General features: G+C 37.2%; 1 protein-coding gene across 1 annotated transcript in view; it reads right to left on the bottom strand.

The window, feature by feature from the left end:
- Positions 1-5,904: 5,904 nt before the first annotated feature.
- Positions 5,905-11,854, bottom strand: part of kcnmb4 (potassium channel subfamily M regulatory beta subunit 4) — a 32,205-nt gene continuing 26,255 nt past the window's right edge. The window contains 1 exon segment of the mRNA NM_001017211.2: positions 5,905-6,432. Within this exon segment, the coding sequence (NP_001017211.1) occupies positions 6,264-6,432 (169 nt within the window). The 3' untranslated portion in view covers positions 5,905-6,263.

Genomic DNA, 11,854 nt, shown 5'->3' with positions numbered 1-11,854 from the left:
GATCCGAGAGGGAAGCCGTCTCTGAAAGTGGCTATTTGTTTACAATGCTTGGTATCTGTCTGGGTTATTCAAAGCTTGTACGACATGCCACTTAGGAAATTACTTTCAGGAGAGCGACATCTCTTAAAGCCAATTCAGTATTCTTAATGGCAAGCTGTCAATCCATGTCTTTCAAACAGATAAAATCACATGAAATATTATAAACAAATAAAACAAGAGACTAATTTTCATTTAAGGTTTGAATCTCACAACTCAATTTATGTAGCATATCAGTGAGAAAAATGTCAACAATGGCCATTAGTACCTGGGTAAGGGCACCCAAACAAGAAATGAGGTTAGAGTGTAGATAGCTGCAGTTGTTTTAAGTGAATACGTTCCATTTATAACAGTTAATTTATAACAGTTAACCACATTGCGAGAAGGCATTGCTCTATTCGTCTCAGGCACCATGATTCGCCAAGTATCAGTAACTTAGAACAAAGTAAATGACTGCAACACTCTTTAGTGGCACTTAGATTTTGAAGGAGGCTTGTGGTCTAACAGTAGATCTTGCACTGGTGACCAGTAGGTAACAGCAACTCAGCATTGCCTATGAACACTACCATAAGATCACCAGTCTGGTTGCTTTTTATTAGGATTATTAAAGTGTGTTAGCATGAAACTTGAGATGGTATACCCTGATGTAATGTCTATCAGCAGGCCAGACCCTACATCAGTAAAGACCAGCACCCCAGTATAATTCCCCAGTAATCAGATTGATACAAAACTACAATGAATACAATTACTGCATGCTATAGGTGACCTATCAACATTAAACTGCCTTATCAACATTAAACTGCATGCTATAGGTGACCTATCAAAAAAGCACAAATGTAATGCGAGCCTTTTATCATGGAAATAAGGAGCACTATGTATATGTATATATACATATATATATATATATATATAAATATATATGCAATTAATCCACATCTGAAACATACAAGTGTCTTTTCACTATCGCCCTTTCACCAATCTGTCTACATGCAGGCTTTGTGTTGGAGGCATTTAGTTCTAATCCCTCAGCTAGGCAAAGGGACCATAAAACAATAATATATTAGAGCCAGCTGTCCATTAAAAAAACTAACTTACACAACAGCCTCTGTGAAGAGAGAAAATGTGCAGAGAGCGGGATAGTGAAGAGTACGTTTTTCATGATGCAGTATTGGAATCTAATTTTTTACATAGTAAGTTAGGTTGAAAAAAGACGTGCGTCCATCACGTTCAACCACAATGCTTAACTTAATGCTATTAGATTTGTTAGAATTCTGTTCTGTTAGTTCTACATTTTGGAAACAGTTTGTTTTTTGAACTTTTTAATCATCTGTCTCACAGTTATTTTATGTTCCCAGGCATTCTCTGTTATAATCTCTTTATTCTTTCCTTGAATTGATCATATGCTTTACAAGGGCAGAAAAGGGCTAAAACATACACTTATACAGGGTTGTAGTCATGGTCTATTTTCTATACATTTTCACTTTGGGCTGCAATCAGCTATTCTTCTTAATAATAATAATAAGTTCATTAGAATTATCACGCGTATACCTAATTTTTCACTTTAATGGGTAAAGGGTGAGGATAGTGAGATGAGCAGCAAACCAGACAGGTCAAGGGAAAGCTGTAATTTTCGGTGAAGAAAAGATAGATATATTGTTGCAGGCAAGGAAACAAAATAAGCAATAACGCAAATCCTGCCTATTTTATAGAGTCTCTTCAACAGTTAATGTACTTTATTTACAAGGACGCTATCATGTGCTGCCATACAGTAGCTAAAGACATTGATACATGAAAGGCTGTGTGCTTTGAACTCCATCTCCAATTTACCATTTCCATGATATGTTCCATTAATTTTGAACATAACTGTGACTTAGAAAAGTGCTCAGAAAGCTGTAGTTCAATACAGATTGGAAAAGTAGCTAAGAATAGCTCATAAAAATAAACTGACAGTACTACCCTGATATGTCATAAACATTTGATTAATGTACCATTTGTTTTTTCATTTAATATTTATGGAATTGGTTATCTGGGAACCCATTATCCAGAAAGCTCTGACTATAGGAAGGCTGTCTCCCTTAGACTCCATAAAAAAGAATTCAAATTTTTAAAAATGTTTCCTTTTTCTCTGTAATAATAAAACAGTACCTACTACGTGATCTCAGCTAAAGTATAATTAATCCTTATTGGAGGCAAAAACCTCTTATTGGGTTAATTTAATGTTTGATTAATTTTTTAGTAGACTTAAGGTATAGAGATCCAAATTACAGAAAGACTCTAGGTCCCGAGCTTATATGTGGTGCATAATAACTACTTTGTAAATATCCCAAGCATTGCTTTTGTTTGTAAGAATTGTGTGAATTTGCCTTTTATTTCCAAATGACTATATATTGTATCATGCACCTCTTTTATGGCCATGTGAACATGTATTAGGCAGATGTAATATAGTAAACATTATATACATTGTATATATTTTGCTCGGTATTTAGCAGTGTTAGCATTTCTAAAGACAAATGGCAGACAAAAAATGTGTTTTTCTGTAACTGATGATAGGGAAGTAGATGGAGAAGTTACTCCTTAACTGTTAGTTAAGTTAGTTAACTGTAGTGCAAAAAAGAATGTTGGCCTTCAGAGCCCCAGACAAGATAGCATTTAGCTGTATAGTAAAGACAAATACAGAACAATATTGTCCAGCTGTTCATATATCTGAATGTGAAACCTCTTCCTACAGGTTTCATATTCTCCTTACAGAAGTGAGGCACACATAATGATGCATTGTTTTCTGCCATGTATACATGCAGCATCTATACCACAAACTGTAATTTTTAGGAGCATAGTTATCAAAGTGTGAACAGACAATTTAACACAAATTCAACAAACAAAGAGAGTTTTATAGCTCTGTTGAATTTTATAGGATTTTTGAAGGTAGTAAATTGTCTAGCCAGTTATCAGTTACATTTTCGAAAAATATACTTCTAAAAAAACATTAGTCTGTAGTGGATTTTCTGCACATACAAATGACTCCATAACTATCAACCATATTCAGTGTTGGCCTGGCAGAGCACTACCCAGAGTTTGTAATCACATGGGTTACTTATGGGTTACTTTATCACACCCTAGTCTTACATCTCTGGGTTGATAATTGGTTCCTGAATTTTCTGTACCATGATAAAAGATAAAATTTGTGTATATGTTGCCCAATTTGCTTTACACAGATTAGGTGCTGGCAAAAGTAGCAATTGAAAACCAGAACCTTGTGGAGGGAGAAACAAATGGCAGGTAAAAGGAGGAAAACAAACAGAGACTGAAAAGGAATAGGGGCTATGGCACATAGGCAACCCAGCCAGCCACCTTGCCCCCACCACCCCTTCCCCACGCATTGTGTAGGGGGAGCACACAGGTGTGCAGGGGGTGAGTACCATGAAATGCGCAGCAGGGGTGAGAGATCCCAGACTAGGGGTTAGAAAGAATTACCTGCCTAGAACCCCTCACTGTTACGCCCTAGGCAGGTGCCTCTTCTGCCTACCCCTAGTTCTGGCCCTGGCGCCACCTGTTTGAGGTTCTGAAGCAATATAAAAAACAATATGGCTAGAAATGCCATATTTTATATACTGAACTTCTTGCAACAGCCTAAAGGTACAGTAGTAATGATCCAGGCCTTCAGAGTTGTCATAGGAGCTCCCAAACTTGAATTCTGTTAGAAGTGTCAGTGACACTCACATGCTCAGTGTGCTTTGTGCAGCTGTTTGGAAGCTGAGCTTAGGGGTTGTAGCAAATTATCAAGCAGAAAATGATGTTTGTCTGTCATATAACCTGATGATACAGGACTGATTATTAAATTGTGATGCTAACTGCACTGGTTTTAGAGATGCCATGTACAAATAATCTGTATTATTTACAAATCAGCGTTATATTGTGACATTTATATTCTCCAAATACATTATATTAAGTGCTGGTCCATAAACTCAGTAAGTGACAGCAGCACAGAGCATGTGCAGTGAATCAGCAGAAAAGAAGATGGGGGGCTACTGCGGCATCTTTGGGGGCACAGATCTTTCCTGCTAAAGGGCTGTGGTTGCCTTGGGCTGGTACAGAAGCCCAAAACATAATTTACAACATTTCTGCCTTACTTTAGTCTAGGTTTTGTTCTCCTTTAATACTACTGAAAATGTACCCTTTCAACATTTGTTGTTACATCATAACACAAGTTCATTAAACAACTTTTTAACAATTTGTAATAGTGCTTGCAACTTGATTTTGTGAGTGTAGAAGGTCAGAATAAGTACTTAATTATTTATATTCTCACAAAACTATCTGTGTGCACACTACATTTTATTGTGAGCTCAAAACTCCTCTGGAAACAAAAATGCTTAAACCAGTACAACTGTCAAGAATTCTCACTACTCTGCAGAAAACAAAATGGAACAAAGTTAAAAGACACACACAGGACGTGCTAAAAGTATTACATGTATTGTGTTAAGTATTGCTTTTTAAAATGTTAAAAAGTTTCCCCCATCATATGCCCCTTGTATATAAAAAAAGATAATTATCCCATGTAAGAATAAAACTAGAAAAAAAAACAAAATTTTTCTGGGTTTAGTAAATTAATAGGATGAGAAAAGAGATGTATGGACCTGAAGAATGGGCCTGGGTGTCTTAAAAGTGTGCAATATTTTCAACTATCAGTACATTTCCCATATAAAGGTATTGCCTTGCTATCTTCATACAATAATACCATAACAGAATATATTTAGCTGAAGAATTAGCATTTCAAAAGAGAAGGGGTTAAAGAAGCTGTCTTTTTCTACCACAGCAGAACTAGGACACACATATGGTAACATACTGAGCACAAGAAATGGAACAAGCAAGGCAGTAAACACAGGAAACATATACAAGGTATGGAAAATGTTCCTCGTGGTCCCAGGATCAAATATTTATGAGCTGGAAATCCAATGGTACACAATTATTATTTCCAGTTTTCTCTCTAAATACTTGCCTATAGTTGGTATTACTCCTACCTAGGTGGCAATTTTGAACCTTCTAATGGCAGCTTGAAAATTGCTACAAATTTTGTTGTTTTTTTACTTGTGTACTGTCCCCCTCACCTACCTCATCTATGACAGATACAGTGGTTTTAAGTAATAGTGGCAACAGAAAATGCTATAGAGTGGTCAAGCAACACTGTTGCCAGGCAGCCTATTGTGCTGAGCCATAAGGTTATCACAATTCATGTCCAGAAAGCTCTCACACAACCACTTGGAATCCTTGTAGCTAATCTATGTAGCCTGCTCCTCACAAGAACAAACTGGAACCCACAAAGCCCATTTAGGCAATTACAGTTACCCACAAAGCCCTAGTATTTACATTTGCTATAAAATATTTTCCTTGCATATTATTGTAGTAGTGCTTTATTCTGAGTTCTAACCTACATTTGCAACAAAGAGCAAACAAGGAACTGTTTTGTGGTTGGTATCAAGAACAAGTTTATGAGATGCATTTCAATGTGTAGATTGTGTGTGATAGCATCTACAGTAAGTCTTTTTACATCTCACAGAATACAGAACAGTCTTCAAGGCTTTGGTTTGTATTCTAGAAATGTTACAATCAGGAATTGCCTTACATATATATCTCTGTATATAAACCAATAAATCAGGCAGCTGTCAGGGACAGCCAGAAGAAGCTTATTAAGATAAAAATGAAGCTATAGGAAATACAAATTTGGGCATTGCTTCACTGACACGTAACTGCTGCAGTATTTCAAAATATCATATACAAAGTTATCAACGCCTGCAAAAGTCACCAGGTACTTTAAATTCCCAAAGAACTTTGTAATAAAAAACTATACTGATAAAAAGATGCAGACGAAGGGCATAAAAAAAGCACATTTTAATAGCTCAGAAATAGGTGATACAAAATAAACTGAAATCTTGATATTTCATATACCAACTAAAAAACTATGTTATCATCAAGGTGAAATGTAACTTTCTCCGTTTCCTATACACTCTGCCAAATATAAGTCTCTATATATCTCGTTAGATATCTTCCTCTGACCTTCTCTGGGCAGCCTTCCCAAGGAAAATCACAGTCACAGAGTCTGTGAATATGATAATTAATGCATTCTTCATCCTCAGAGATCCAAGTACATTAAAATAGTGATGGAAAGGCAAGAAGAGGACTATAAGTATTACTGGGTATTGGCTTGTAAAGCTGCTTTATCAGTCTTATTTCTTTTATGAAAACTTTCTCTTCTGAATAGCTTCCGCTTTCACAGCAAGGCATTTTGCACAGATGGTGAGAACTACAATTAGCACACCCACCATAAAAGTAACTAGTGGCCACAGAAAGCAGTGCAGGAGAACACTTTCATCATGAGTTCTTCTCAGAAGCACATCTTCTGGCCTACAAGCAAAGGACAAAACACATTCAACATTAGGAGATAAGAATGACATTTTATACATGGTAAGAATTATACAATTTCTGGCCACTATGAACCTTTGGCATGGCTGAGCCAACAATTAATACATTTTTTTACCCTTCAGCTGTCTGATTTTTACTCTTAATTTGCAAAAACACTTTGTACATTTAGGGGCATTTCTTGGGAGAAAAGTATGTTTCAGCACAAACTTTTTGAATCTGCCTGAATTTTTGTGTATTCTGTAACAAAACATATCAAAATGATTATTATTCCTGGCTTCTATAGATTGTAAACTCACCGCAGTAGTAGCTTTCAATGCACTGTGCCAGGTACAGACGTTTTTTAATTTGCATTGCCAAGAGTTCATTAACAGTAAGATGATCCCACATTACGACTAATCCAAAATAGGGTGTGCGAAAAGAGCACTTTCTGAAAATCAGCTCAAAAGATCCCTTTTACTGCATCTTATCTCCCACATGTCCTTAGGTACTAAGATAATGAATCATAAATACAAACACCAGGCGTCCACTATATAGTTAGATACATTGGATTACCAGACACCTCAAAATTGAATAACGCATACATATTTTCATGGCTTCTGCAGAACGTGCATGCTACTTGCATTTAAAGAACATGTAAAATCGTGGAAGAAGACTGAATCATCTGCTTACACTAAGGGGCATATTTATTATGCTGCATAAAACGAATTTGCTACAAAAACAGTGTATAAAGCTGTGTAAAATAAACGGAGAACATCGCCTTCCAAATGGCAGAATTTACGCCGGTATTTTACGTAAGTTCCGGTGGAAGAAAAAAGGCCAATTTGACACCATTTTTTACACAGCGAAGCCTGGTGATATGTGGCAAATTTTCTTGCCATTTTTTACACAGCATAATAAATATGCCCCTAAATGTTTTTACCATTTTTTTTTATAAAGTTTTCATTACTTTTTTATTTATAAATTACACTGCTTACATAGCAAGTTATTCACTCTACCATTTAAACTTTTATTCTTGAACCAACAAATGTTTTTTTTTTAGTTGATATATTGGTGTGTAGGCAGCCATCTCAGTGCATTGTGCCTGAGTCTGAGCTTTCAGAAGGAGCCAGCCCTACACATTAGAACTGCTTTCAGGTATCCTATTGTTTCTCCTACTCCCATGTAACTGTAGGAGTCCCAAGCCGGACTTGGATTTCTTACTATTGAGTGCTATTCCGGTATCTACTTGGAGCGTCTATCTTGTAGTGACGTGTGGGCCAGCCTGCAACCTGCGGGTTGGGTGGGTTTAGTCTGAGAACGCAACATCAAAAGCAGGTCACGGGTGTGTGTAGGCTTCTTCCTCCCTCCCTACCCGCAACCTAACTGAGCCCCAGTTCCAGGTCTGGCCACATCTATTTATAAGCGTGTGCCTGCCCTGCTCCATCAGTGATAGGCGGGACGGATCAGGCTCAAGTCTATAAATAGATGTGAAGCCGCGGGTTGGGGCAGGTGCGGGTGAAGAAGGGGCAGGTTAGGGTCAGGTGCAGGTCGACAAATAGTCAACCCGCACATCACTACTATCTTGCTACCTTTCCATTGTTCTGCTGATCGGCTGCTGGGAAGGGGGTGATACCATTATAACTTACAGCTCAGCAGTAAAGTGTGACTGAAGTTTATCAGAGCACAGGTCACATGGCATGTTTTCCCATGACAGTACTCCTTTAATTAGTGTATTATTAAATAAGCATTTTTAGATATTAAGAAATTATAGGAAGCATAACTCAATATTTTGGTTTCCCAGTTAGAAAACTCTATTTTATTTTTAGCCAAACTGCTAAAACTCTAAACTACTGACATATTTTCTAATTGCGCTACACTTTAAAATAGGCATAATAATGAATATATTATTAGCTTTAATTGTTACACATTTTTCAGGATCGCAATGCATGCAAGAAACCTTACAAAATATTTCTGAGCCCATTCCCCTTTGCAGTCACATATTCTGTGTGTCTTTCATACAAAATGAGCTGATTTGTTATGCACAGTGTGCCAGAATGTTGGAATATAGTAACTCAGTGGTAGCTATGGCAACCTGTCAGCAAGTGGCAAACACCGTTTTGTTGTTGTTATGTAATCCTACATTTCGCATGCTATAGTTATGATAAAAAACACGTGAAACTCTTTGTGTAAGCAGCTGGCATTTCAGAGGCAACGGTCAACAAAAATGTGAATGTTAAATATTAAGTAAGGAAAAAACAAAACAATAAATATCTTATTTTTATTCAGCTATGGAGCCGACTGAAGAGAAAAATATGAGGCCTTTTACTACAATCTCCAAAAGGTAGCTGGGTGATTCCACTATGCACTGGGTCCCTTCTGGTACAGTTGTGTATCACCTGAAATCCAGGGCCACATTTTTATCCATTCTAGCTGCATTTTTTCTAGTCTGCATCCCTTTTATTTCCAGTTTCCACTCTTTTCTCTGGCATTCACAGATAAATGACTCATTTACAGCAACAAAGGTTATTGTCAAAGTCATTGGTGCCACACATCTCCTCTCCATGATGGAAAACAAAACTGAAATGAGGCGACTGCCTTTATTGTGGTGTTGATTGCATTTATTAACTAAAAATTCTGGCATTATCCTAAGAGTAGGTTAACATAAAAAACTGCAGATCCTTGTAGGAAGGGAGGTTTAGTCTTTTCTTTCCCTAGGTAGAACATTTTTGTTGTTGTTCAGATTTATATATCTTCCCCTTGCTGGACCAACAAGTCTAATATATCGATGAAACTAAACAATTACCATTTAAATATAGGACAGACAGGCAAAAAAGGAAAAGGGAAAATCAGGATATCTTTTTTATAAAATGCAAGTTACCTTTCTTTCATAAAATGCAAGTTCGTTTTCTTTCATAAAATGCAAGTTATCTTTCTTTCAAAACTAGTTAGTTTAGTCAGTCAGTTAGGCAATGTCAGACTGCAGAATTCATGTTCAGTTTTCTAATGAATCTCTGAGCTGCTGTTTATAGTGACATGCATGAGTAGGGAGTAGGGTTGCAACCTTCTGCCCGGGTCCGGGTGATGGAGCACGGTGGGACCAAGAGGTGCACTGCAGATCAGTAATATAGAGGGACCAGGACTGTGACATAGTAGGTGAAGTGGGGTGGGGGATAATGATGAGGAGGCCTATCACCTATTTCCCATCAGTGTAACTGCACTTACTGTATATTCTTAACACTGCATGCAGAATGTATGTGACTATGTCATACTGCAATTTGCCTGATACGGATTGAGCACAGTGTATATTTTTAGTGGTCATAAAGGGGTTCATTTAAGCTTTTTTCCTACCTATTGTGCTAAGACTAAGGAACATTTTCCAGTTTAAAAATCATCATACTTATCAGAAAGTATTTAAAAATGAAACAGCCCCATGTAATAATTAGAAAAAAATAACTATAATCTTTCACTCCAGAAGGCAACTTTAATTGCTAGGAAATGTCTAGAAAAATATAACAGGGTAAATTAGCATGTGAATAAATCATTATAAAAACACACCAAAGACTCTATACTCTCTGAATACCTAATGCAAACCAGTAGAAAAACATTTTGTGCAAACAATAAGAAGAGCACAATGCGTGTCAGTAATGACATAACTGTATCTGAATAATTAGCTCTTGTCACAAAGCAATTAAATAAAAAGCACCATGTGCCTTCCAGGCAAGACAATATTATTAACTGGGAAAAATCCTACAGCTACAAGTTTAACCAAGCAAGTGTTAAACAAGCTGGGGCCTGCATGCAAATGTCAGGCTGGCTATGATGGGGCGTTTTGTTAGAAACAAGTAAATATGTTGGTGGAGGATATTGTAGCTCAAAAAGTATACAGCAACATACAGCTTGTATTGCAGGAATCCTGCAGTAGGGCATATTCTTTGCCATAATTTTTCAGCCAGTGGAGAAGCATCCACATGTGGCCATGTGTTCTGAAGTTAACTTTTTCACTTAAGGTAGAAATGGATTTCAGCCCATAATGTTTTCGTTGAAATCCCCCTGTTACTGCTAGTAAATAAAAGGCTTCCCGCCCACTTGTGGCATAGGCCTAACAGGCACAAGCTTCTTTGTCTACACCATAGTCATCGCAGAGAACTATACATATCCTGTATTAAAAGGGGTAAAGATTCACAGAAGGAAAGGGTACTGAGGGGGTAAGGTCCCATGTTGAATATGCAGTTAAATTTTGTCTGTCTCCTTAAAAGAGATATTAATGGAACAGAGACGGTCCAAAAGAACTTATAATAAAAAAGAATGTAACGGCTAAGAGAACCTGAAACACATAGATGAGCAGGCACTCAATAATTCCAACATTGACAGGTTCAGGTAAAATATTAAATCCATCTTTGTTAAAGTTTACAGGTCCAGAAAAAAAAGCTTTTTTCTGAGGCTTTTTTTTTGACCTGTAAACTTTAATTTAAAAAAAATGTATTATTTTAACTGAACCTGTCAACACTGGAATTATTTAGTGCCTGCTCGTCTATGTGTTTACAGTGTAATCTGCTCCTTCTCGCTGTAGGTTTAGGGCTTGGCACCCAAACCCAATTCACTGACTTGTGAGCTTTTTAGACCTTTTACAACAATGGCAGTGATCCCCAACCAGTGGCTCTTAAGCAACATGTTGCTCACCACCCCCTTTGATGTTGCCCCCAGAGTCCTCAAAGCAGGTGCTTATTTTTACATTTCTAGCTAGGAGGCAAGTTTGAAAGCAGAGAGATGCAGATTTACTCCAAGCAGGGCCTCCTACACGCTAGCAGCCCACAAGGGGGTACCAAATAGACAACCACAGTCTTTATTTGGCATCTTCAAAGAACTTTTTTCATGCTTGTGATGCTCACAAATACTTTTATATTGAGTGTGGCTTACGGGTAAAAAGGTTGGGGATCCCAGATCCAAGGGGTTGCTTCTTTTGTGAGAATAGGGAGGCTAGGTTGGGTTTGTTTACACTGGAGAAGAGGTGCTTAAGGGGTATGTAATAACTATGTAAAAATATATAGTTTTTTTAATGCTTTATACCAGTACCCTTCCAGTGGACACAATTTATGACCTTCAAGGTCCTAAATTGTAAGCGAAACATTGATTTTTGCACATTAAAGAATATTTAGTTTTTTTACCTAGACCTGCAAATGCTGAGTCCTCAACAAGTGTAATAAAAGGGACAAGTGGGATGGACCTAACTTTTTACCAAGTAAATAAGCAAATATGTGAAAGTATGCATTTCTTTTGTCTCTCAAAAGGAAAAAAACCCATGCCAACTCCTGCAACCACATGCCTCCACTACAGCTGTGCATACTGGGAAACCTGGCCTCCAAAGGGAAAAGTCAGTGTCTGTGCAATTAAAATGAATTATCCATTTTATTTCTTTTAATAAATG

This window comes from Xenopus tropicalis, chromosome 3, assembly GCF_000004195.4.
Source record: "Xenopus tropicalis strain Nigerian chromosome 3, UCB_Xtro_10.0, whole genome shotgun sequence".
Lineage (NCBI taxonomy): Eukaryota > Metazoa > Chordata > Amphibia > Anura > Pipidae > Xenopus > Xenopus tropicalis.
The sequence above is the reverse complement of the archived record's forward strand: the minus strand, read 5'-3'. Positions and strand labels throughout refer to the sequence as shown.